Consider the following 26,882-nt stretch of genomic DNA (forward strand, 5'->3'; position numbering starts at 1 on the left):
ATCAGGCCTTTAAGTATTGTTCATAGCTCAGCAGCTACATAGAGAGAAAGCAGGTCATGTGTTAGCAGAAAAATTTTATTAGAAAAAAATCCTTCAATAGACTATTTTGTTCCTTTTTTCCTCTCCCATTCTTATAAGAAACATACCATCGTGGAAACTTGCTAAATTCTGAAAAAACATGACAGTTATTGTATAAAACTTATAAAACCTGTTCCTAGCTATGTCTGCTCAGGGACCTGTCCTGCTGCAGGTGTCGGTGGCTCGTGACCCGTGGGGGAGGCTGTGTGCATGCCAGTGCAGCCAGTGTGCTAGGAGTCTGGGAAAAATAGCACTTGGTTGAGCTGATTGTGAGACTACAGTGTTTTCTGTGACTTGTGCCAGAGAACCAGGTAGAACCTGGGCTGTGAAAGAATTCCCCCCTGCATCCCGCAGCTCTGCGGGCTCTCAGGTGAACAAAAACGCTGTCAGCCCTAACTGCGCTTGTCGTAACACCCATCTAAAATGCAGGTTTGAGATAGAATCCTTCCTTGCCCTTTGCTGACAGCACCCCAATATTACACCAAATCAGTGGGAGAACTTGCTGGGTTAAATATGCCCCGCCCTTCCCACCCCTCCCAGCCTCCAAAGTCAGGCTAGCACCAGTTGCCGCCTGGCAGTTACGTGCCCAGAGGCTCTAGTCAGTATAAATCCTATTTACAAGAAGTGCTAGAAAAACATTAATGTGAAAAGAAATTCAAACTTGGTATGAAGCTTGCTGGTGAAAGTGCTGGGCACATCTCTCCACCTCTGCTGTGGAGAGGTTAATCCGTCACTTCGCTGTAATAGTATTTCTGGGCAGCATCCGTCATCTTCCAGTCAGCAGCCCGGAACTCGATGATCTCCAGCAGCAGGAGCTGGGACAGGGAGCTGAGCCCCTCCTGCAGGAGGAAACCATCTCGGAGGAGGGAGAAGAGCTCATCCATCCGCTGGGAGTTCATCTTCTCCAGCTGCTCGCCGATGCGATGGAGCTGTAGGACCAAGCAGTCCACCTTCAGAAGGAAGAGAAGGAGATGGCTGAGTACAAAGGAATGGGGAGCTTTGTCACATCTCTGTGGAGATCCCCATCGGTCACCTATAGACCAACTCATCCTGTTCCCTCTGTTCTGGATGGCTCTGCTTCCGCCAAGTCACTGCGATCCAGGAGGCAGGAGAAGCTGAATGTCTCTTGTGCCAAAAGCACTGGAAAAGCATATCCCAAACTCTCCTGGCTCTCACACAAGATTTCCAGAGAAATGCATCCACAATGGGTGGAAAGTTGTTAATTTTCTGCAAGATGTCCATGAGGAGTTGGCGAGGCTGAAGCTGAGGTCAGAGTAAGGAGGTGCTTCCAAGAACACAGAGGCAAGTGGCTGGAAGCTGAAGCTCTGAGAAGGTCCACTTTTTTGCAGGAAACAGGGGCACTAACTGGGTCTTTGGAGAAGAGGGGAAAGTTGATGGGCTGCAAGGGTGGGAGGACTGTGCTAGAATAGAAAAAAACCCCAAAGGGCCCAATAGGGAGAAAAGCTGCCCCGAGGGAGGACATGCAGCCTGTGCCAGGGAGCCACAACCTGCATCTCCATCCTGCTTCCTTCTAGGCTGCAAACCCTCCTGTCCGGCGGGTCTCCTTCCAGCACATACCGCAGAGGCAGCTTTCCTCCACACCAGGATGCGGGGACCACATCCCCCTCTGGGCTGTGCTTTTTGCTGGTCCCTGGCAGGACGAGATGCACATTAGCAGCCCACATCCCTGCACTCACCTCTTCCTCCTTCCGCAGGCTATCGGGCTGCGCCAGCCGGAACAGACAGTCATAAACGGGGTTCACCAGAGCCATCATGGGCATGTTGTTCACCTGTAAGGAGGCAGGAGCCATCGTCAGCCTAGGGCCAGAAAGGGAGAAGTCTGCAGCTATTTTAAATAGTCATTCCCTCGCTGCTCTTCAAAGGAGAAGGGAACAGAATTTTGTTGTGCTGCCAAATGGCGTATTTGTGTGATTTGTATAGGAGACCAGACATTCAAGTCTCCAGGAGACAGAGAAGCTGAACAAATGATGTAAAAACCATCTATTTTTAAATGTAAGCAGGTAGTCATGGTAAATACACTTCTTGCAACAGCATTTTTCCTGCCTGTAGCTCTTCTTGCATCATTTTTACATCTACAGCAAGGAGGCATCCAAGTACGCACAGTGCAGCGAAGGCTTGCAGACAAACTCTCAGTACACGGGCTAGAAATGATGCGAGCAGCCACAGTCTCCCCCGGAACCTCACAGCAACTAAACTGGTTTGATCTGGGACGTTTGGGAGCAGGCAAATCAGGGGATTTCAAACACTGGGTACAAAACGAGGAAGCTCAGACTCTGCGACTGTGCCCGGAGACATCTCTGCCTCTCTAAGCTTGTTCGCTTGCCCGTAAGTAGCTCCAGCCCCAGCAGCATCCTCATGCTAGGAACCGGTACTGGCCCCCACGGCTGACCCACGGCCCTGGGGCTCTGTACAACACCCATCCAACAGCCCTGCCCTGGCATCTTGGGATGCCCAGGCCCTTCTGGCACGCCTGGGCAGCAGCAGCCGGGTGCTCCTGCTCCGCCTCCTTACCCTCAGGTAGTCGAAGATGTTGCAGATGAAGGTGACGTAGCAGATCCATGCCTGAAGTGAGCGGGAGCGCAGGTCCTCCCTGTCCTTGTACTCCTGCTGCAGCCGGTTCAGCAGGCTCCTCCGGAAAATGCTCTGGCCAACTTGTTTGCTCTCTGCCTACAAGCCCACAAAAGCGGGATGGAGGGATGAAATGGGGGTGTGAGAGGGGTAGGGGGATGCTGGCACTTGGGTGATGCAGGACTATGAAGAGACCCTCCTGCAATCGCCCAGAGAGGCAGGAAAGCTGTATCTATCAGCCTGCGCTTGCCCGCGGCTCCTCCGGGTGCTGCCACTGCATGGGGCAAGTGGCAGAAGAGGAAAGGTGGCTGAGGAGTCAGAGAACAGGGCTGGGACAAAGCTTAGGGACAACCTGCACCGCTTAATTTGTTTCACTGCCCAGACACGAGGAGCTCTCACCTGGATGATGGTGTAGCAGATACGCCCTGCCTCCTTGCTGAACACGCAGTCTTTGAGGGACTGGTCCACTATAATATTGGCCACTTTCTCCAGGTTCACATTGCTGGGGTCTGCAGAGAAGAGAAACACTGTCAGGACCCAGCACCCTTTGTGCCCTGCTTGCTTTGGGGTACCTGAAAAGCAACCGAGGTCAGTGCGGGGCCCAGTACAACCATGTTACATGGTGCAAAACCTCACGCTCACTCCTACATCAAGAGACACAGCTCCTCTTGCACACCAGCTGCATTGGAGATACCATCTCCAAAGGTGCACGGTCCTCCCAGGCTGGAGGCACAGCCATCACGATGGGAAAGTGATGGAGGAAAGCAGGTAACGTGGGGAACCAAGAAGTTGATCTGAATCTGAAATCGCAGCACTGCTTCAAAGTTGGGTTAGCGGGAGCCAGGTGTGCAAACTCCCACTGGGCTTTGAATAGAGACGTGACCGGAGAGCAGGAGGCCCCGGGGGCCAGGACGACGAGACGGCCCCACAGTGGGAAGGGGCAGAGAGCAGGAACTAGGGACTGGAAAGGGGAGAGAGGCCAAATCTGGGGAGAGATGCTGGGTTAGAGCAGGTATACAGAGAGAGTACACAGAGAGAGCAGACAGGCACACAGAAATCAGGGAAAACCTGAGTTTGAACAGCTGTGCCATTAAACATCGGGGAGAAGGTGAGAGGGAACAAGAAGAGGCGGGGAGCAAAGACTAGAGAAGATTCACCAATGGGACCCATCACAGATGAACAAAGTTTACGAAACAGCTTTTCTATGCTTAGCAATATTATTCCTTAAAGGGGTCCAAGCATCCAGCCTCATCCGCCAGTCAAGCTGCGCATGGCAAAGGAGCTACTAAAAAGCCTCCTGACCTTTGAGGGCTGTTTTCAGCAGCTTCTGAGTCTCGCTGTCGAATGACTGTATTTTATATTCTTCTTTGCCCGTTTCCCCCATGACTGGCTTCGTCCAAGGGCAAGAGTCAGGGCAACGGATGGGCTAGTGACAGTCCCTGGGGAAAGAGCACACAGAGCTTAGTTGGGCAGAGAGGCAGCCCTTCACCCAGCCGTTTGGCAAATCCCACCTGGTGCTGGAGCACAGGCTGTTACCCTGACAGCCCCCCACCCCAAGGAAACTCCTGTTATTAAGGCACACAACTCTGGCACTAGATCAGAGCAAAAACCTCACTCCCACATCTTTTTAAGCCTTGCTTCCTACCAGCCTATGATAGGACTTCATCTTCAGAGCTGTTACATTTTTCTGATATGAAAAATGTGTTTCAGTCTGTTGATCTGCAGGTTCAAAGCGGACAGTACACCAAGGCAGCCCCCAAATACACCCATCTCCCCTCAGAAGTCTTCCCTGTGGCCATATCACAGGCAAGCACATGCAGGAGCACCCCACGCAGACGCTCCCTTGTGCCTTTGAAACACCAATTCAGCTGGTTTCGCACAAAAGCCTGTGAAGAATCAAACCGGCTCCAAAGCATCCAAGGCACACTCGCTGGAGCGAGCAGAGCACCTCCCCTGCACCGGAGCCAGGCTCCCTCTGCCCACCATGAGGCACAGCAAGCTCTGCAGCCAAATCCCCAACACCAACAGCTCCCGTCTCACCCCCCTGCAGTCAAGCAGAGCTCTCTGCAGTACCAACGGTGCTCCTAAAGAATCTCTAGGTTAATTTTCTTCTGCTTCTTGGTACAGCAAAGGCAGCAAGAGGGTATGCACAGCACAGAGAGGAAGGGCTTGATTTGACGCGCACACCAGATGATCTGCTGGATGCAAAATGCCAGGCTAGCCAGAGCAGCACAAACAGGAGAAGGCAATTGGCCAAATGAGTTTTGCCAGCTTGTCAAAATTCCTGGGCCATTACTCACCCCTCTCTGCAACAGGTCCCTTCCCGGATTAAAGCCGAAGAGCCCATTGCCCTTTAGATGCAAAGGACATGTACTGCAGGCAGCCTGACCCCTCGGACACGCCACTTGCCATGAAGCCATGGCATAACATGTGGTGACCCAGAGCAGGGTGTGGAGCTCACTGGCGGGCAGAGGCCCATCTCTGCCCTCCCCACGAGGCCCAGGGCAGACCTTGCCCCACTGGGGTGACAACCTGCTCACGCTGCTCTCACAGCCGAAGCTCTCACCTGTGCAGGCTTACCTGCCCTGGGACCTGCACAGAGGTTTCTTGTTCAGATGGATTCCCAAGCAGCCAGGTACCCTCCGTGCCGCGTCTGGTTGGTAAACGCCTTCCCAGCAAACCTCTCCTCCTTCTGCACCATCTCCCTCCCTCTGTACCTGCACTCACGCCATTCTGCACTGCCAGCTCACCAGCCCAGGCTCACCAGCAGCCCTGCGTCCCACCAGCAGCATCGCCGTGCAGAAGGAACCTGGCAAGAGCTCAGCGCCCCACACAGTGAAGCAGGAAGCACCCGAGCCCGTCCGGCAGCGTCTCTGACACCACCGCCCAGCACCTCTCCCAGAGCATCTATCCTCACGGCTCCAGGGACAGGCACGGCTGCTTTGAACTGCTGTGCCAAATAACTCTGCCCAGAGCAAACCATGACGTGCAAAACAGACAGGCCTCATCTGCACTAGAGATCCTGCTGCCAGCACCACCTTGCCTGAAGGGCTGGTGGCAGTGGGTGACACTGGGCACAGCATCACCCATGGGTGCTGATTCCTCTCTGCAAGTGGTCCCCACTAGACGACAGTCACAGGGATTGATGTGGTTGGGGTTCAGGTCCTCGACCAGCCGGCCGGTGTGCCAGGGCCCTACCCTAAGGGGCTCACAGCCGGTGGGACAGGCTGGACGTGCCCCGGCCACGGACAGGGGAGGGAGAAGAGCAGCGGGTCGGGTCTCCTCTGCCGCCGCTGAGCGGCCGCCCGCGGGCCACCACCAGCCGCCGGGACCCCCGTCCCACCCCTGCCCAGCCGCCTCCAGCCCGGGGCTCCTCGCCCACCGGAGCCCCGCGGAACCCCCGCCGCCGCCTCGCCTCCCTCCAGCCCCGCGGGGAACCGCTCCACAGGCGGCACAAGCCGCGGGGCCACCGGACAGAGGGGGCTCCCGGGGAAGGCAGCCCACCCCCCCCGCCGGTGTCCCCGAGCAGGGCAGGGGGAGCCGGGCGCAGCCCCACCGACCTGCCGGCCGCCCCCGCTGGGTCCTCTGGCCGCCGGGGCATCGCCGGAGCGTCCCGGGCCCCGCCGCCCCGGCCCCGGTTTCCTCTTAGGTCATTTCCTCGCCCGAGACGGGGGAGGGACGGGCCGGGACGGGGCGGGAGAGCGACGGCAGCGCCACCGCCTGCGAGCGCCGGGCCACGGCGGGGCTGATCCCCGGGCACGGCCGGCTGCTCCTCCGGGAAACCCCCCCGGGCACGGCCGGCTCCCTCCCGCCTCCCCCGGGCGTCCCCACCCGCGGCCCGGGCGCGCCCGGGCACGGCCGGCTGCGCCGCTGCCCCGCGGTTCGCCCCCGCCGCCCGCCCCGGTCCCCGCGGGGATCCCCCGCCGAGCACCGGCCGGGCTCTCCAGGGGAAACCCCACGGCTCCGCAGCTCTCCGGACGAAAACCGCGTTTATTCTGCCCTCCTCTCCGGGCCGGGTCAGGCCGCAGCCCAGCGGCGTAAAAAAATCGGTAAAGAAAAAAATAAATCGGTAAAGGGGAGATGCACTGCAACAAGAGCCGAGTGATGCGTAACAAACTTCATGATTTCTCTCTAAACTCCCAGTCATTGCACAGGGAAAGATCCCTCAGGGGTAGAAGCCTTTGCAGCCTTTAGAGGATGGCAGAGCAGCCACGCTGCCGAAACCGCACAACAGCCTCTGGAAACACAGAATGAGCAGTTTGGGAACGTTTTCTGCAGCACTGCATGACCTGACTGATACAAACAGAGCCTGAACTCATCCACAGAGGTGGATGGCTCAGGAGCAGCCACCGTGGCTCTGACAGTCCCCCTCAGGGACAGTGGTGGGACCCCAGGGGCTGCAGAAACCCCCTCGGCCGATCCCCCTTGGTGCAGTTCTCAACAGTGAGACCCACAGCATCAGCCCGCATCGCAGAGGGGACAGGACAGCTCTGTCTGATGGTGACAAGCACCCAGGAGCCAGTGATGGGAAGGGAAAACCCAGCCAGCTCCTGCAGCCCCACACTCCGGGCTCCGACTATCCGCCCTTTTGTGTGACAGGAGGGACACGGCTGCCCTGTGGGGTCCAGCTGAGCGTAGGCACTAGGAGGAAAACAATAAACAAATTGCAGCCAGACATGAGCATAACAAAATCTTTAATGTACCTTTTCTCAAAGGCAGGCACGCATTGTGCGCATTGTGCTCGGGTGCTTTCAGACAACAGCAGCTGCAGAAGATCCACCCAGGCAACACAGCAAAATGCCGCAGAAAATTACAGTTCTACATCACAAGAGAAACTTAAACCCAAATCGAATACAATCTCTTCCAAGCCTGACTGTAAAACGTTCAATTATTTTCAAAAATGCTGCTATGCAGCTCTGGATGAGCGTCCTGAGAGTAGGACACAGTGTGTTCAGCACACAACTTGTGCGTCAATGTTCTCCCGTCTGAGGCCAGCTAAGAGCAACGGTGGATCTCCCAACAACCACACTGCAACTTGCCTTGAATGCTTTGCCCACTAAAGTGCTTTATTCTGATGGTAAAAGGCACTAGCAGAAAACAAACGCAACTGCTGAGCGGCTTGTGAGGTGACTTGCAGGCAAGGCAAATCCCTGCTGATAGGATTACATGCGAGCGAAATCCCAGCCATCCCAAGGGGCAAACTCTGGTGCAGTCTCACAGCCAGTCACCCACGACATTCAGTCACTTGAAGCTGCTCCAGACTCTCCGTTGCTGCCCTCTCTGCGGAGCAGCCAAGTTGCAGGCTCCTAAAGCAGTTTGCCTGCATCAGCTCAAGCTCCACGGCACACTCGAACATCATTTTAGCAGAGCAGTTTTCTGTTCTCTATTCTTTGCCACTGTGGCAACCAAAGCAACTCACCCCCTATTTCAGAGACCGCAATTCCCACTGCTGAGTTCCTAACCAGTTTCCTCCTATTTTGTGCAGTTTAACAGCAGCTCTGACATAAAATGGAAAACAAGAGTCTTGCAATGTTTAGACAGGTTGGATGAGTCCCGATTGCCTATGGAAGACTAGGTCAGCACAGAAAATTTTCTACTGCAGCCAGTCCTCTCCCTGCTAATCATGATACCATTCCTCTCTACCAGCAGCCAAAAGACAGTAAGAACCCCAACCTGTTTCTGTCTGTTTTGAAATGAGCCATTTCAAAAATCTCTCCTTCAGAAGGATGCCATGAGGCTAAGTTCATTACTGGTTATGATGTCTTTCCAAGAACAGATGACAAATGAACAAAGGCAAAATGTTGTTAAGGACATTTTGGGGAAATCTCACAAGAGCCTAAATAACAGGAAAATGCCAATAGGATTGAGGCACTTTAGGAAACTTTACTCCACATTCTTTGCATTTTCTCCTCTAAGCAAAACTGCCCATTTTTAGAGTACATGCAGCTATCACTCCCTCTTCGAGGCTCACGTATTAGCCTCCTGCCTGACCCTGGCACTGCTCAGTGAATTTAATTTTATGTAGCTCTCAAAGTCACCTGCAGTGAAACAGCCACTGTGCACTCCAAGATCTCAAACCACAGCAGACACAAAGTTACGTGGCCTGGGCTTGCGAGGAATCTCTCTAGACATCTCAGCCACCAGTGAAACAGCTGCTCTTTAAAAACAGCCTCTCACAATAGCTCAGGACAAGTGAGCAATGCTGATATGCTCAAAACCACCAGGAGAAGTTGTGTCAACAGAATGGAATTGGTCACGCTGGAGTTTGGCCAAGCCACTTGGAACTAATACCCTGAATATTGCAGAAGAGCCACGAAAAGCTCTCCGTTAAGAGAAGAGCCATCAAACCATCCTCTAAATAACTCCAGTGCTCTGCCCTATCCACCGCTTGCCAGATGACTAAGATGCTTTTTTATCACAGCAGCTCTTCCTCGGAAGTCTGCCTTCCACACGTTGGTCCAGCCACACCCTGCTCAGCTTGAAAAAACACAGAATAAAAGAGGAGGAAGAAAGTAGTTTTCCTTTTGCCCTGTTGCATAATCAGAGGAGTTGGGATTTTTTTTTTAACCATTCACAAAATCTTTGAAACTCCAGATAAATGCTTTTCCAGCTCTAATTCAATCATCCATTTCTCGTCAAACACCACGCTAAGCCAACCAATTCCAGTTTGATGTTCACTCTCCTCACTCCAGCTAAACTTGTCAAAACATTTTTATCTGTTAGCACCAGTGTAGGACTGAGTTTCAGAAATGTTTTGAGGTCACTACAGAAATACTTGCTAGAAACATTCAAAGGTGGTATTAAAAAAAAAAAAAAAAGACATTTACTAGTTTCCACAGGACTTTTCCTTCATTATTCCAACTTAAGACTAAATATTTCTAAAACTCTACACAGCATTTGGCTACTCACTGCATTGAAGCAAAGAACCCTGAAGTAAGAATTGGGCTTGTGCGTTGAATCCCCTTCGAGTGGGATTCTTAACCTGCAGGTAAAAAGCGTGACAGAGGCAATGCAAAACCCTAAGAGATGTATGGCAAGACATGCAGGAAGATAAATGGGCACTTAGGATACAATCAAGCTAACCAGAGTTAAAGAAAGAGAAAGTTTGGGTCAGCGTGATCCACTAGAATATTCTGTTTAAGGTGGCTGAGAATGTGCAGCCAGCGAGTGGTAATCAAGAAGCACCAGCTGACAGCAAGTAAAAGGAAAACCCGCAGTTCTGTGCACACTAAAGAGGTTTTAACTGACTTCACAACAGCAGGACAGAGCTGCCTGTGCAAGACGGAGAAAAGAATATGGTGCAAACAGCAGGCCATAAGCAAGGAAATAAAGCTGTGTGGATGCAGCGACAGGAAGTGACGTGACATTGTTGAAGCAGCACTTAGGCCAGGATCCCTCTCTGTGATCCAGGGCAAGCACAGGAATTCACCCACTTCATGGGGTGCCTTTTCAGAGCACAGCCTCTAGTTGTCTGCTTGGTTCCTCACTCCTCCCACTAAATGTGTGCTGATATTAGAGGAGACTGAGAAAAAAAGTGCTCAGTTGAACAGCTTCCAGCAAAGCAGTTCAGTGTCTTCAGCAGAACTGCAGTCGCCTTCTCCTTCTGCTTGGTCCCAGGAGATGATTTCCTACAGGCTGGTGGAGCTCTGGGAGCTCTGACATTTCCCACGTGCTCATGACAGAGCGAGGCCATCAGTTTCCCCTCCTCCGGGAGAACACCGGGTAGCCACATACATGCCCCTTTCAGCCTTCCTTCCTCGTAGTGCTGTCGGTGCTCTTCAGGGTACACAGGAGGCTGCAGAACAGCTCGTACCAAAAGAAGATAAGGCCAGTAGAGAGAGCAGCCTTCAGCAAGCTGGGCGAAAGGCCCTTAAAGAATCCACCCGGGCCCTCCTCTCGCAGGATCTGCCTCATGCAGTCCAGGAGACCCCTATACATCCGTACCTGTGAGAGAAATAGTGAAAAGTTTAAACAAGAGCGCTTACCTGGAAAAGAACATAGAGAGCCCCAAAATATACCACAAAAACATAATCTAAATGGCAGCCTGGGGATGCCTTTCTGGCTATTATTAAACTGAAAGTTTCAGAGAGTCAGTTTGTAGAGTGGGGTAAAGGAAAAGTACATATTTTGCATCAGCAATGGCTTACGCAGATCATTCTAATTGAATGGCCATAAAATCTTTATGCTACAACAGCATGTATTATTTATGGTACAAGTTTGTGAAGTAATTATTTCAGACTGTGCTGCTACTGTTTTCCATCCCTTTCACTCTGTAAGGAGGGAGAACTTTTCAGTTTTCTGACAGAAAGAAAACAAAGCTACAGCCCTTTGAAGTCTCGAAATTAACTATATGCATGTCATCGTGTCACACTGTGAAGGTTTAACATCTTGTGACACACCAATATTAAAACCAAATTCTGTACCTCACTGGAAGAGGAAAAGCATCCAAAGCAGTAGGTTAAGACTTCAAATTCCTATCCCACAGTTTCTTGAGGTACAGACTGATTTGCTTCTCAGATCCAAGGAATTTGAAGTAAAAAAAGAAAGTTTTCACATTTCATGGAAAGAAGAGATAGCTCCTTGAAAGATCTGTATTTGTCTTACAGTATATTTCAAGATGGTTAAGGATGGTGCCAGAAAGCACTGGAAGTATTTAATTTGCTTTAAACTTCAAGATGTTCTGGTACTTAAGACATGTGCTGAACACTTGGTGCCCATTCCTTCTATCGAAATATTAATTGCAGAAAAGGATCCTGACAGCCAGGCGATCCCAGCATAAAGCTAGTGTCATCCTCTGATAGTAATTTGGTCCTGAATCAGAAATACCAAGCTGCAACTAGGAAAGTAAAGTAAGTCGAAACCCCTTTGCCTGCCTAACGCATCCCCAGCTCTGAGACAGCTAACCTGATGGGACGGATGAGAAGGCAGAGCATGGGTATGTTGGACAATGTCATAAAATTAACCCAATATATTCATACAGCTATTCCCGTTATGACACGAGACCAATGCTCAGCTCCCAGAAGTTCCCTGGGAGCTCCCAACCCGAACATGAACACAACAGGTACCACTGGTGAATCATCACCGCGTTTTGGTGATGACTGGCTCTGGATTGTCTTGATGTGAATCCATACTTATGAAAATCAGTCAATTCCAACACTTCTCACCTGCCCAAAGGCTGCCCGAGCATGCTCAAAGCCACCCACTTGCAGTCGTTTTTTGAACAGGTCAAAAGGGTAAGTGAGGGTTTTGCTGATGATTCCAGCACAGCTGCCACAAACAAGGTTTTTAACGTTGCCTGAGAAGCAGAAAGGGGAGAGGATAGCGGAGAAGGAAAAAAGAGGATTAGCAGGGAGTTCTGATTAAAGACCATGAGAGGTAAGTTAAAATCACTTTTCACAAGAAGGCCCTTTAAAGTTACATCATCTCTTCTGCGTAGTTTGGGCGACAGAACGTCAATTTGTATTTATTGTATCAGGCTCACAATGTCCATTGGAGCCAGAGGGTAACAGCTCTTCTTGGTTCATCACACTGATTTATACTTTTGCTCTACCAAGTGGCATTGCACAAAAGAACCCCAGTCACCAGAGAACCTGTTGCTAATGGATGGAAAAGGTTTTATGCCCCCCAAGTAAAAGCCATGTCACTGGAAATCTTGCACTCCTGATTGCTCATATTGACATATTGAATTGGAGTAAGTCACAAGCTGACACTGCCTGATGATTTCAGAGGCTTGTGGGAGATGAGTTTTGTGATAGTAGACTTTCTTGACAAACATGACTTCCCAGCACACAGCCACCATCAGCCTCTGCCACCTGAAAGCAAGTATGCAGACATGATATGGAAAAGTCTAGTTCCTCCGTTGAAGAAATTCCATTGAGGAACCAAAACACACTGATGCTGCATACAGTCCCTCTCAGGGAGGCACTAGTAATTAGAACTGTCAAGCTGACAGGTCACATCAGGATGAGGTTCTTTTATAACGGAGCCAGAAATCAACATAAAAATATCAAATAAAGAGCTCGGCAGTTTTAAATCAGGCTACATGAATCCTCCTCTGTAAGAGCTGTGCTGGAATCTGCAGGCAGATTTCCTGAGGAAATCCAAGAGTCCTGTCCCCACAGCACTAATGAAACAGAGACAGATTATGCCAGCACTGTCCTCTCCCTACAGCATCAGTAATGCGATACAGCTCAAGAAAGAGTACCCTGGCCTGTGACACTTCACTTTCCCATCCATCCACATTTCCATCATGGTTATTCCATAACAGGAGCTGTTTGTAAACTTCACTTTCACAATATCTGTGCAGGAATAAGAATGAGAGATGGGAAATGGAGATACTTTTCAAATGTTACATCAAAAAGGACGACGGGACAGAAAACTGAGCTTACATCAGTCTTCAAAACTAGCATTCACCCGTTCTTTCTCTACAGATCACAGACATCACTGTCGCAAGGGCCTACCTCCTTTCTCGCCTTCAGCTGGAATCACCCATTCAGAAAACCGTTGCAGGATGTTGTAGGAGGAGAACTGGAGACCAGCATACGGGAAGATAGCAATGATTGTGGGAGTCAAACCTCTATAGAATGTCCGAGGCCCTTCTGTCTGGTACATTGTCACCACTGCATGGCGAAGGTTGCAATAGATCTAGACAATAAAGAAGAGGCTGACTCTCTACTGAAACAGGCTTAGAAACAACAAACCAAAGGTCAGGTTATTTCCCAGTAACAAGGGCAGGCCTTTCCCACTGCCAAAATACAATCAACTGATTTTCAGCACACAGCGATGAACAGAGTGATTTTGCACATCTTCACACAGTATTCTCAGCTAAGCCCTTATGATTCTTATAAGTAAGCTGACAACCTAAAACTACCTCTGAGCCACAAGAGACTAACTGAACAATCATTAGCTCTGCACTGAAAGGCCTGGGATGACATTGTATCCCACATCGAAGCTGTGCTTCTGAGGGGAAGAAACAAGGCAGGGAGCTGAAAGCTGTGGCCTAAGACCACTTGCAGCACAGACATGATTATTTATTTCACTGTGAACAGCTCTGCTTGCTCCTGCAACAGAATTCATATGATATATATTGTGATTCTACTGCAGGCTAAGTCAAAAACCAGAAATGGCTCTGATACAAACCCATATAAGTCTAGGTATTGCAGACCTAATTAGCATGGAGACCAATTCTTGCATAAATAAGAACATGAAACGCAGGGGAAAGGTGACTGGTTTCAAGTATCACCGCCATCATTATCTAAACATGACTCTGTGCAAGTGGAAAGTTTCAAACACACAATGTTTGACAGCCAGGGGAGTGCATTCTACAAATGGCCAACAGCCAAAATGAAAATTGAGTTATCCTGTTAAGGACAGTTTCTCCTTTCTGGATCACCTGTCAGGAGTCAAACACAATCAGGAGAAGCAAAACATAAGTAAGAAAGCTGTGTCAACGGCACAGAGGATAACTTGGCAACAGTGCAAACATTGCCCAATAACACCACCTGGTCCTTTATGCTAACCCACAGACTGTTATGTACTTTTCAAACTACCTATACTCATACACATGAAATATTCCTACTGCTATGGATGATAATTTCAAGCATTAATACTCAACCATACCTTAGGCTCACCCTGAGCAGCAAAGCGCGTGCGTAGCGTGTCAACAGGTTGAACTGCAACAGTGGCTGTGCAAGCAGCCAGTCCTCCGCAGACGAAGTGCACAAAGGAATCGCGGGCATTGTATGAGGTGACGTTATGCACCAGTTTTGTCAAGCTTTCAAACGCCATGAACTTACAGAAACAAACACACACAGGTCAAGGAGTCAATCCTTATCCTTGACATGGATCTCCCACTCCTCTCTCATTTCACCAAAAGAGCTCCACCCACCTCTTGTAGCCACCTTCTCCCTCTGTCCTTGAAAAGTCCCTCCCAACTTGCAAACTGGTGCAGCATGTGCTCAAAGAACACCTTGTAATAATCACTGAGCAGCCTGGGGAATGCTTGGGATGTTCTTAACACTTCTGCTAAATCTTGCATTTAGAATTGTGAAAAACCTATTCTAATGCTCTATGTATCTTGAAGAGTGTTTGCTGTATTACAGATATACTTCCCCTTATTCTTTCAACCACTGCTCATAAAACACGTTGTTAATATTTACAAATTAAGCATAACAATGCTGTGTAAAACATCATCATCATCAGTTTAACTGGTTTTTTTTACTAACAAGCTGTTAGGGTGACAGCGTGAACCAAAGCAAAAAACTACACAGGCTTGGAACATGAACATAAGCCAAAAGTCCGGAACTAACAGAGCTTCTCTATGACACGAGATACAGACAGAACTCAGTTTGCTCCAGCTGTACTCCAGGCATGCTGCTCAGCAAGCTCAGGAATATTAACTTAAGAATCATACATCCGCATTATACAACTACACATCTTTGAAACTGGAGCCGGCTTGCATCAGTACAGTTTAAACCTGGACCTTTCTGCATCTGCCTATGCAGCCAGTCTGAAGAGGAGCAAAGCAGAGTCCTGTGTATGTATGCTGGGCCCAGAAGATGTCTGGTCACCTTACCTGAACAGCTCCATAGCCAACTGAAAGCAACTGAGCAGGAACATGTCCCTTCCAGAAGGCTCTCAACCCCTCTTCTCGGAAGATGCGCTGTACAGCTTGCAGGATGCCATGATACTTAGCCCCTGGGCTTCTGGAGGAGAGCTGCTCGATCTGAAGCTGGAGGAAAATAGAGAAAATATTTTCAATTCTATGTCACATTTCAAGAAGGTTCAAGTGTCCAATTCAGGAATTCATAGCCCTGTGAGCCAACCAATGCTAAGAAATGACATTCTGCCTTCCCACAGAATCACATGTAGAACTGACTTGAGATGTTATTTACATAGGGCTCTAAAAGAGTAAAAACACGCATGCAACACAAAGGCAATCAGTAGGGACTGATGGTGAAATTCAGTTAGATAGTAGAGATCATTCATAAAAACAGAGGAAAAACAAAGTATGAAAAACACAAGATCCCATTCAAACACACGAGTTAAGCTATATAAATAGAAGCGGTGGACACAAGATAGCCCTGCTACCTTGCATAACCTGTATTTACGCAAGGGCTCTTTCACCCCGTCCCTGAGCATGCCAAGAGAAAGGTACCTGAAAGCGGATCTTGATGACATCCAGCGGACTGACAAGGACCCGAGTGACGAACCCAGATGCTGATCCTGCTGCAGCTGCTTCCACCGCGGAGACGCACTTAGCCTCGGGGTCATAGCCCACCATGCCTCCTGGTGTCCCCGCAGCCTGGGCAGGGCGACAGGGTGAGCCCTCCTCAACCAAAAGGCTCCCTCCCACACCAAGAGTCTATAGCCTCACCCCTCTCACCTCACAGACACCCGCCATCCCAAAGTTCCCCTCACCTCACAGACACCCGCCATTCCAAAGTTCCCCTCACCCCAAAGGCCCACAGCCACCCCATCACCCCAAGGGCCACACAGAACCCCCTCACCACAATCCCTACCCTCTCATAAGCAGCCTCCCCTCTCCCCACAGCCCTCCCTGCCCCGCGGTTGGTACCGGAGAGGGAGATACGGTGCCAAACCGCGGGCGGCGCCGCCGGCCGCTGCCTGACCGCGGCCACGGCCGCCCCACCCGCCGCCGCCGGCGCCCGGGCGCCGCACTGCGCCTGCGCGCCGCCGCGGGGGCCGATGGGAGATGTAGTCCGACAGCGGCGCCCCGGGGAGCGCCGTGCCCGAAATGGCGGGGGCTCGGCTTCGGGAAGCAGCGCCCGCACGGAGGGCCCTGAACTCCCGTGGATGCGGCGGCTGGCAGACAAATAAACCGGGATTTAGGGTTGGGGTTTTTTGTTTGTGGGGGTTTTTTTTTGTTTTTTTTTTTGGGGGGGTTTTTTGGGGGTTTTTTTTTTGGGTTTTTTTTTGCAGCCCACCACCAGCTTTGCTGACCCAGCACCTGGAACACACCCGTGAAGAAACGCCATGCCTACAGCAGTTCTCCCACCGGGGCCTTGACATCATACAGTCACAACAGACAGTTTTCATCCCTCTATAAGGCATAAGGAAAGGAGGATTTTTCTCCACTCCCCAGTAGATACCCAAGGTACGAATAGCACCCAGTTTTGAGCAACATGTTCTGTTATAGCATTACAAAAAAGCCAAGAGCGCCAAACTGCGGTGCAAATCATTTCTATATTGACTTTACTGGCACAAAATAAAACCATGGGAATACCCAGGCATTTCTGAGCAACCACAGAGACTTTGACTACATCTGTATTTGAGCACAATGACTAAGAGCAACTGTTAAAAAACCCAAACCCTCGTGTGGGCCTTTTCCTATTAAAAATCGACTACAAAATTCACAGGCGCTTTCTGCACCCAAGCGAAGGCAGGGGAGCAGCTGCAGAGCCAGCAGAATGGCAGCTCCCGAGCAGCAGCCCACAGAACCACCCATGCACCTTCCTAGCGCAACCGAGCGGCTCCACTTCTTCAGGCAAGAAAAAAACAAAAAACAACCCGCACAGCAGCGATGGAGCCGAGCGACAGCTCCCACGATAGCGGGGCTTACACGAGTCACCCGTCCATTGACCCCTCCAGCCTTCAGCAAGGCACTCCAGAAAGAACCAGTGTATCGCTCTGCTCACAACACTGCAGTCTGTACCACGGGGACGCTTGGGCAGTTCGGCAAAAAGCTTAGAAAAAAAGCAAGGGAAGAAATAGTGAAGTGCTGCCCTCCCACTCAGCCAACAAACACATGGCCTTCCGTCCTGGAAGCGACACGACCATTCCTTTCCCCCCTCCTCACTGTCACACGTGTCAAGTGACACAGCTCTCCAGTGACTTTGCTTGAAAGAGTAACGAATTCAGCCAGAAACACAGAGATTGAACTATAATGCGAAAGAGTACAAGAGCTTCAGGCCAGAGCACACCTTACAGCTTTTCCCTCCCGTAGCAATTCAACAGCCTAAAAATTAGGTCAATCAGTTATATTTTGGTCAGTTAACTGAAATAACGGACAGATGCTCAAGTGAAGAATTCAATGTATATTTATTATTCACAGTTAATTACTATCTACCAAATGCTGCTGCAGAGTTAAAGGATTAAGTACATAGGCCTTTTTTTTTTATTTAAACACTGATTTTTTTTTTTTTTAATATATATACACACACAAGACATATGTCTGCAAGGCTGCATGATATACACCAATTCCAAAATAAGGAAACAATCAAATGGTCCAGGTGTAGAATGCCATAGATTCCTTTTCCAATCACTTTACAAAGAAGGAAGAAAGTGAGTGACAGCTAGCAAGGAGAGGGGGAGAAAGTAATACTCTACAGGATAGCTCTCTCTTTCATCTGCTGGAAAATTAAAGAGTAAGGCAGAGTCCATCTCAGGAATAAAACATTTGTAACACGTAGTACAAAAAAAGGCACCCTCCAACAAAAGATTGCCCGTGCTCAGGCAGGGCGGGAGGAGATCTCCGCTGCAGTTTTTGGATTCGTTGGTGGGGTGAAGAGATCCAGCCAAGTGGCCATCAGAAGGAAAAATAACACAACTAAAGATTGGCACAGAGAGCGGTGCGGCTTGATTGCTTTCCTTTCTGTCCAATTTAATGTCACACTGCTCTGGTGGAGGAGCAAATGGCCACAATAAATGCCGTTATGGTGCGGGGATTACAGTCATCACACAGCCTGCTGTGAATGGGGAGCAGGGTGGGGGGAATCTACTTCAACAGTAACACTGACCTGAGGAGGGAGGAGAAATGGGAGAACAGTGATGCCGACCCCACTTTTCAAGAGCAACACGACTGCAAATATTCCCTATCCAGGCCAAAGAGACAGGCTGATTACATGCATCACGTAGAAACATTCACTAATAGCATAAAGTTTTTTCAAGCACTATTTCTTGAGGTTTCTCTGCATTATAAAGTTTTCCATCAAAGGAATGTACATTTTATAGGACATCTCAGGGCTATTATTTCTCAAATTCCCCCCTTAGCCCTCCCACCCCAAAATACTCTTTCTCATTTTCCCTGGTCATAACTTCCCCCTTTCTCTTACTTCTTTTGAAGCTCTTGGATGCAGCTCCCCACCTCTGAGTGGCCCAAGTTGCCACTTGAATGCCTTGATTTTATCTTCCTTGGAATAAGGAAAGTTGAACAGTAAGACAAATCTTAAGATTAAAGCTCCATCTCTGTTTGTAGATTTTTCTCAAGTGTCCATTGATAAAACCACCCTCCTTTACATCCTTCCCCGCAAAGTATTTATTTACACATAGGCAGAAAAAAAAACCCTCTGAAAAGCTCTGGACTGTCCTTTTAACTTAAAAAATAATAAAAAAGAAAATAAGGGAAAGGCACTATGGAAAAAATTACAGAATGTGCTCAACCGTACACCTTTAAGAAAAAACAAAAAAGCTGTCAGCACAGCATTAACAGACTTCAGTTGTACGTTGGAGTTTCTCAAAGCAGCTCTGTGACTCAAAAGAAATAAACAAAACAAACAAAAAGCCACGCAACTCTTCTCCCTTCCCCTGCTTGGAAGCTGCTGAGCTTCAGAAGAAAGTGCCAAAGGAGAAGAGACAATAAAAATTAGATTAACACCTCATCTTTCCCAGGCAAGAAGAGCTGAATGTTGAAGGCAAAAGCAGAGACTGATGATTTTTGTTTTTTTTTAAAGGCAGGACTGTGGATTTGGTTCTTCTCTCATGTCCCTTCATGTCAAATGAAGACCGTTTGCAGAGAGAGAAAATACCAGCAGAGTTTCTCCCTTTTCCTTTAACTGCATGGCTAGGACTTTATATGGCATTAAAACTTCATGCACTGATGGACAGAGGAGGACGGGGAAACAAGAAGAGTGAATGAAAGGGGGTAACCCAGGAGCAGCTGAGGAAATTTGTTATTTTCATTTTTTTTCTCTCTCTTTTTTTTTTTTTTTTTTTAAAGATAAGTTTTGGTGTGTAAGTTGAACTCTTTCCCCCCCCGGCCCCTGAAGTTCCGTACTGAGTGAAGGAGGATCACCTCACGGTGAAAGGTGACTCAGGTTTTATCGCCGTGTGATTTTAGGTCACTGGCTGCAGTTAGGCTCTGTATGTGTATTTACTGTTTCTCTGGTTTCTTTAAATAATCTCTAATATTTATCTCTAGATGTTCCGATTCACTGGGGTCACATAGTTGCGTGGAAACATGCCCGTCTGTCCGTGGCAGGCTCCCTTCCACCAGTTGGGGTCAGAATTGTCAAGGACTTGGATAAAGTCTCCACGGCGGAAGCCCAGCTCTCCTTCCTCCTGAGGATCAAAATCAAACAGGGCCTGAACATACGTTGGTTGCTGAAAGGGGAAAGAAAAAGATACACAAAGTGAGAATCATCCACAGCACTACAGACACCTGCTCCCTCAGGCAGCAGCTTAACTTACACCGGAGTTTAACAATAAACATTTGGGCTGTTTCATTTCCCTGCAAGCCAGCTTCCAACATCTGTAACAAGATGATAAAACAGGAAAGCACAGTCTATAGAAGACCTCTGAAAAAAGTCAAGTTTCTGTGAAAGAGCCGAAACAAAGACAGCAGATGACTCAGATGTTTTCCTACTGTTTTCCAGTCTTCGTGGCCTACTGTAAATCTGTATTCTATTGCAATATAATGGTCTTGTTTATTCACCCTGTTTTCACCAAGACCATAAATATTACTAATCTACCTAATGCTGTAATACACAAAGTTCCCCCTAAAAACTGGATGTTGGCATTTTACACATTTTCCTTAAAACTCTCCAATATCAAGAAATTCTGTCACAGAGCGTTTTGCCTGGTCAGCAAAGACTTCCACTCTTACGGAAAAGCTAACAGTTCATTTAAAATGCATTTGCGTTCTTAAAATTGTGAGGCTAGGAAGGTATCTTCGTGTTTCTCATTTTCAGTCAGCTGTTTTCTCATCCTCTGTTTATCACTGACCCGACAGCGCAGAGCTACATGTTAATTCAGACAAACTGTGGCACCTGGAGAACAGTACAAGTTCCACACTCCTTGTCTTCAAGCTAGAACCAGAACGCTGCACATAGAGGCAAAAGGATTTATCCAAAATTGAGAAAAGATACAGTTACATGTATTTTGATCGCCCTGGGAAATGGAACAAAACAAAGCTAGATACACACAAGCTGCTCTGCTGGCACTTAGCAGTACATTTTTGTTTCTCTTAACATTGGTTAGATCCGAACCAGCAGGCTAGAGATGTTCCGTATGCTACTACCTGTAACCACCTCTTCAGGAGAGACCAGTACCAAAGCTTCACTGGCTACAGAGGGGTACAGTTCTGGCTACAAGCCAGTACAAGTAGAACTATCCTTTCTTACTGTGTCCTAAAACAGGAGTAAACCCATTTTTAAGTCACAGGGATCAGATGACCTTCCTGCAAGAGTATCTATAAACATTAAAAGAAACCAAATGTTCAAGCAGCAACAGTAACATTTGTCCAGAACCCCAGGGAAGACTAGGGAGTTGGCAGGCGGCTTTGCACAAACATCCAGCTTATTTCCCAGTATAATTCTGGCTGTGGTATCTAAAGATACACTTCCACAGACAAGAAAAATGTCACTCGGCTTCTCTCCATCCTATTTACTTTAAGATGCAATCTCACTTCAGACTGTGGTTCCAATAGTCTGAAAAGCGCACTCTATGAGGATACTTCTCTTACCTGTGGCACCTGTTCAATGTCCCGGAGAAATATTTGCTGGTTCCTGGAGACAGATGTGGATCTGTGATAATCTACCAGCTCGTTCAAAGAATTGAACTTCACCACCCAGAGGAAATACTTGCCAGCCCCATCTCTAAGCACCTTGAAGTGCTGCACATCATTTCCAAACCTAGGAGGAAGGAGTGAAGGACACAAAAAATAAGAAGCACATTATTAGTCACTGAGTACCCCTCTTCTGTAATTGTCAGCACAGAGTTTGGAACAAAAAGGTCCTTCAGGGCACAATGAAAACTGTAAACAATGCTGATAATATAGATAACATTTGGCTGCTGTAAAACAGATGTCTGAAAACCACTTGTTAATCCGAATACTGAATTAATTTTGAAATAAGTCCTGCAAGCTTCATATGTGCTTTTCTTATAACAGGACCAGCTTTTCCAACCACTCTGAATCTGCAGAAGTTTGAGGTCAAGGATTTCTGGTCTCACAACACTTTCTCCTGGATTACATGCAATATTTCAACTTTTTATTTTACACTACACTGCCACACAGCTGGTATCTAGTCCATGTACTTTTTGATGTATGTATGCAGGCACTCAAGTTGCTGAAGACAGTGCACAGAACACCTTGGACACATACCATCAACTTTTGCAGTACACGTACAAGGTCACATTAAAGTACCTGCACCACGGTGCCTTCCATTCCACATTCCCAAATGCAAGATTTCAAAGTCAAACAGTAGAAGTGCTTCGGTTTAGCTCTTCACACACAGCGATTTCACAACTGACCTGAGCCAGTTTAGGTTTGTGCTACTCTTGCTATGGTCCTGTACTTCTCCCCGTCTCAGTCCCTCCCTCATACAGCACCACTGGCTGTGTGTGATATTGCAATTCGTAAGCACCAGTCCCATTACAGGTAAACTGCTGGGAAAACACCACCACAGGGAGGGTAGGATTGTCTGTTTTGGCAGCCAGTCTGGACTTATGCAAAAGGCTGTCTTGCAAAACAAAAGGATCTCTCTGATCCTTAATGAAAAAAAACAAAATCACCAAAAAATAGACAAAGGAAAAGATAAAAAACTCAAAAGGTGATGCTGCACACGTAACACAGTGACTTCAATTCTGCCTTAACAATTCTTTCCGACAAATGAAGGCGTTCTGCTGAAGCTACATTTCTAACAACTTTATTCTGAATAAAGGGAAACTCTGATGAGGTCCATTGGGATCTTCCAGACGAATGGCACATCGGGGTATTTTTACTTCAGTCTAAAACACCGAAACCAGAAGACAACTGTTCCCCACTTGGTATGCACAGCTTCTATACATTGGCTGAAAAAGTAGACACTATCTTGGCTACAAAGCTAACATGAAACAACTCATGAGTACTGCCTCTGCTCTCTCTTCCTCAACCTGAGAGCTTCTCACCATTTCAAATCCTGCAGACCACTGCTGAGGAAAAAGACTCTTCTAAATTAAAGAAACACGGGAGAATAAAGTCAACTGAGAAATCACCACCAGATGGCAACACTACGTTACAGGCAGGCAGAGCTATGCTATCCTAACTTTATGTTTCTTAAAGGAATGCGCTTTCTGGAATGAAGCTTCCATTCATATCTAGTATTCCAGCTTAGATGACTGTATCCAAGACAGAAATATAAACATCTCAAAATCAGTGGTTTTAATCCAGTTTGTTGTCATGACTCAGTGCTGCTGTACAGGATGATAAAAATCTGGTTACAGACCAAAGATGACCACAACAAAAAAAAATCCTGCCAAGACAGATCACTGGTAGCCACAGAAAGTAGAGCAAACTAGGAATTGTGCATGAATAATCAAAAATTGTTAGGATTCTGAAGAAAACCCCGTTAATTTCTGGTAGGAAAAGGGAAATTTACGGAAAATAAGGAAAAAGGCAAAAATCAACTGCTGAGGACAGAATCCCTCCCACCCCCAACCCAGGTTAAATTACATCATATACCCTTTCAAGTTCTCAGTACCTCTATTTTACAGTGACATCAAATGGGCAAGACAGTAGCATAGTATCTGTGGGCCATGCTAAACCAGCAGGAACTCCTGCTGGATGACAGCCAGAACTTCTAGTAAGGTTATTCAAGGATGAGAACTGTTTTTACAGCTCCAAGTCCCAGTCCTAGATAACATGAGTATCCCCAAAGATTGTGCCAAGCAGACATGAAAAACATATTTGAAGCGTATTACACAAAGAGAAAACAAAGAGTAAGAACTTGTACTGTAAAAGAGGAATGAAGGAGGATGGGAGAGAACATATACACACCGGGCACTTTGTGGCTGTAAGGAGGAAGAATGGATCCACAAACTAATCAACAGATAGTGCCTGAGACTACATAAGCCAGACAACAACATGCCACCTGGTCAGCCCTGTAGGCTCATTACAAACCAGAACGTGTGTATTTGTTCTATTAAAGAGTGAATAAATAAGTATCACTGGAAGAACAGGAATGCTACAGGGCATCTGGAAGATTATTCCTGCTCCTCAGCATTGACAGTCACCTGTCCTTTATCCACAAGTCCAAATGAGCAGTAGATGGCCTGATTACCACGCACAATTGCTTCTGGGGATTACTTACTTGACTGAGAGGGAGAAGTCCCCAGGAGCGCTCTCACTTTCCCTGATGAGGAAGGCACCATCGTGTCTCTGTTTGCCTAACATCTCTTCAGCCTTCGCCCGGGGAATCTTTCCAAAAAACCACCTGTGGAGTGAGGAAAAGAAGACAACAGGGAAAGTTAAGAATTTTAATGGAAGAGCCAGATGTAGATATTCACAGAGATTAAATGATTCTTAACAGAAATAATTACACTGCACCTCACTCTCACTCCAATACAGGCCGCTGAACCATGCAGCTTTTCACAACGTTTTGTCCTGGCAATGAAGCAACCGCTGACTTGATAAATAGGTGCTTCCCATAGCCCTATTTCACCCAACTTAGCAAAGAAGAAATGTGGTAAGAGTAAAATCCTCAAATTACAAGATTCATTTTCACAGGTGAAAAAAAAAAACTTGCTCAAAATTTAATGCATTGTTCATATTGTTTTGCACCCCATTGTATCTGCAGTTTAGCATATAAAACACCACAAGAACCTAATGTACCCAATTGCTTCACAGCAAAGTCCTGCTTCGTGAGACTAAGACGACTACCCTGGGAACTGGCTACAACCTTGGACAAAGTTAAAATGTCTGCTGTGGTCTGCACTGATATCTTAGTTATCAGGCCTCATAACCTAAAGTAAAACAGATTAAATGCCTAGGTGAAGCAAGAAAGTCAAGTCCCTTCCTCTATCAGTAAGGAATAAAGTCTGATGTCTCTACATGCAAAGTTTTAATTGTCCAAACTGTATGATAACATCAACTCAGAGACAACAAAGAAGTCCTGCACTGGCGGCTGGTCACTATTGAACTTTCTTTTGATATAGCAGCATTTATTTCACTATTAGTACACAAACAGAATCAGTGGGGAGTAACTACACAGTCTCCTTTATTACTTATGCCTTCTAAGGAGAACCCACCCATGCCTTAGCCACAATTTGCAGAGCAGACTTTATGGAAAATTTAAGTTATTAAGGATTAGGCACAAACTCCACTATTTTAGTGGGTAGATATATATTTTTTATTTTTTATTTTTTTTTTTAAAAAAAGGTAGTATTTGCAAAATGCAAAGGAAACACTGGGAGTTCACTCACAGGTTTCTCTTCAGAAACATCACAGCTGTAGAAACAAGATCCTGTCTATGGATTGACCCATCCTGCACAAATGAAAAGAGCATTTTCTATCAAAACCAATTTCTGGTCTCTTTTAGATCAGGTGGTAAGACAGCAGAGAAGATGAGTAGCTTCATTCAGCAGCTGGTTGTTCCTGCAGCCCAGAGTCCAATATTTCTGACCCCTACCAGAACACTGTGGTCAAAGACAGGCATCATGTGCCAGAAAGCTGTGGCAGGTGCCAGGAGCAGAGTTACATGCAGACCAAGTCAGGAAAGTTCCCTCAAGGTCTCTCTGCTTCATTGCAGAGGAGTGCTGAGCTGGCATGCAATTCAGTTCTAGGAAAGATGCTGATAATACTTGTTTCAGTAGCCTATTTTCTTGCTTTCTCCTGCAGCTGGGACAATCTAGCAGCTTTCACATAAGCAGTCACATGAAACAGCTGCACCATGGAAGCCACATCTGAAATTCTTGACAGCTGCACAGAACTCAAAGCCGCAGGCTGACCACCTCCATGACACCAAGGGTTGAACCCACCCCAGGCAACCAGACTGTCAGCACTGACCAACAGCCCCTGGTCATGGGATTCTTACCCACATTTGCATTTGCATTTCAAGACTAACCCAAGATTAAAGGCACGCAAGGGCTGAGTGGTAGGTCACATGGTGTGGGAAAAGCAGAACCATCTTGACAACCAAGAAGTACAGCTTTCAGTTCTGAGTAACAGATCACACAGGATAGAAGCACGCACTTACCACAGCCTCCAACCCTGCAGATGACTGACCTTAGAGGAGCGCACTTAATAACAAGAGCTCCACTCACAAAGTTTACTCTCTACAGTGAAGGTTCGGGTGCAGCAAAAAGACAGAAGTTGCAGAACCCTCCCTGAAACAGCTGTTCTTAAGAGAAGCTGAAGCTTTCATGAAGTCACAAAGTCACCAGATCTCCCTCTCTCAGAAGCACCTATCTCTAGAGCTGAAGGAGGACCGATTACTTGATTTCCAGACTCTCCAGCTACTGGCAGCCTTCGTTCCTCTAAATGGCTGTCTTCAGTATCTGCTCACCATAGAGGGCTACACAAAACCACATCCCTATATTCTACCAAGGATGATGAGTCCACAGACGTATTTCTACTATATGCAACATACTCAATAAAACAACTCTAGGACATCCCCCTTGTAAAAGGAGTATTCACTCCATTCAGCTATGCAGCTCCATTAGGAAAAGCATTTTGGCACTGAAAATGATACATCTTGTTTACAAACTCGGTTTCCATGAACACCTAGACATGTTTTACTTGCTTGCAAGGCTTGTTGTGTACTTTTTATCCCCTGGAATGGAAAGGAAAAAGCTTTCTCCCACAAGCATCGTATTTCCAGTGCTAAAGAACTTCACGGCATTTAGTAATTTTCCTGGTGGTTTAGCATCTGCGACGCTTCTCGGTACTCAGGGTGGTGGCAGAGACAGCACAGGGACTGTCTACCTGTCCCTCACTGTACTCTGCTGCCTTCAAAAATCAACCAAGAGAAACCATTACATGAAACTCTTTCAACATTCAAAGGTAATATTTTGTTTCCCGGGCTTCTGGCACAATTTTCAGAAAGATAAGGAAGTCTTAAATTTTGCCTCTGACAAATGTTACATAAAGCAAGCTTTATATTACGAATTTAGATATCTTGCCACAGTTCTTGTTTAGAAAGTGTTTTAATTCTGTTTAGTTCTCAAATAATTATCTATTACTCACACGTGACTTAGAAATGAAAGCCACATCTTAAAACAAA

General features: G+C 47.5%; 3 protein-coding genes across 4 annotated transcripts in view; all 3 read right to left on the reverse strand.

Moving 5' to 3' along the window:
* Positions 1-59: 59 nt before the first annotated feature.
* MIF4GD (MIF4G domain containing) lies at positions 60-15,369 on the reverse strand. Of its 2 annotated transcripts, none has more exons than XM_063351826.1 (6): positions 15,242-15,369; positions 3,970-4,106; positions 3,067-3,176; positions 2,611-2,766; positions 1,776-1,868; positions 60-1,028 (listed from the first exon to the last, which is right to left on the reverse strand). In XM_063351826.1, exons 2-6 carry the CDS (start codon positions 4,049-4,051, stop codon positions 801-803), a joined length of 669 nt encoding a protein of 222 aa, XP_063207896.1. In that variant the 5' UTR covers positions 4,052-4,106; positions 15,242-15,369; the 3' UTR covers positions 60-800. The 2 variants fall into 2 exon arrangements, with proteins under 2 accessions (XP_063207896.1, XP_063207895.1); XM_063351825.1 differs by lacking the exon at positions 15,242-15,369 and adding an exon at positions 6,228-6,431.
* On the reverse strand, positions 7,345-16,352 carry SLC25A19 (solute carrier family 25 member 19). Its single transcript, XM_063351822.1, has 7 exons — positions 16,244-16,352; positions 15,824-15,970; positions 15,242-15,397; positions 14,287-14,457; positions 13,128-13,311; positions 11,832-11,962; positions 7,345-10,611 (listed from the first exon to the last, which is right to left on the reverse strand). The coding sequence occupies exons 2-7, from the start codon at positions 15,947-15,949 to the stop codon at positions 10,411-10,413; spliced, it is 969 nt and encodes a 322-aa protein (XP_063207892.1). The 5' UTR covers positions 15,950-15,970; positions 16,244-16,352; the 3' UTR covers positions 7,345-10,410.
* A 1,356-nt stretch (positions 16,353-17,708) lies between these two features.
* Positions 17,709-26,882, reverse strand: part of GRB2 (growth factor receptor bound protein 2) — a 52,954-nt gene continuing 43,780 nt past the window's right edge. The window contains exons 4-6 of the mRNA XM_063352184.1: positions 23,973-24,095; positions 21,368-21,536; positions 17,709-20,007 (exon numbers count right to left, since the gene is read on the reverse strand). Coding sequence (XP_063208254.1) covers positions 19,822-20,007; positions 21,368-21,536; positions 23,973-24,095 — 478 coding nt within the window. The 3' untranslated portion in view covers positions 17,709-19,821. The remainder of the gene's footprint in view (positions 20,008-21,367; positions 21,537-23,972; positions 24,096-26,882) is intronic.

The sequence above is a fragment of the Chroicocephalus ridibundus genome, chromosome 14, assembly GCF_963924245.1.
Source record: "Chroicocephalus ridibundus chromosome 14, bChrRid1.1, whole genome shotgun sequence".
Classification (NCBI taxonomy): Eukaryota; Metazoa; Chordata; class Aves; order Charadriiformes; family Laridae; genus Chroicocephalus; species Chroicocephalus ridibundus.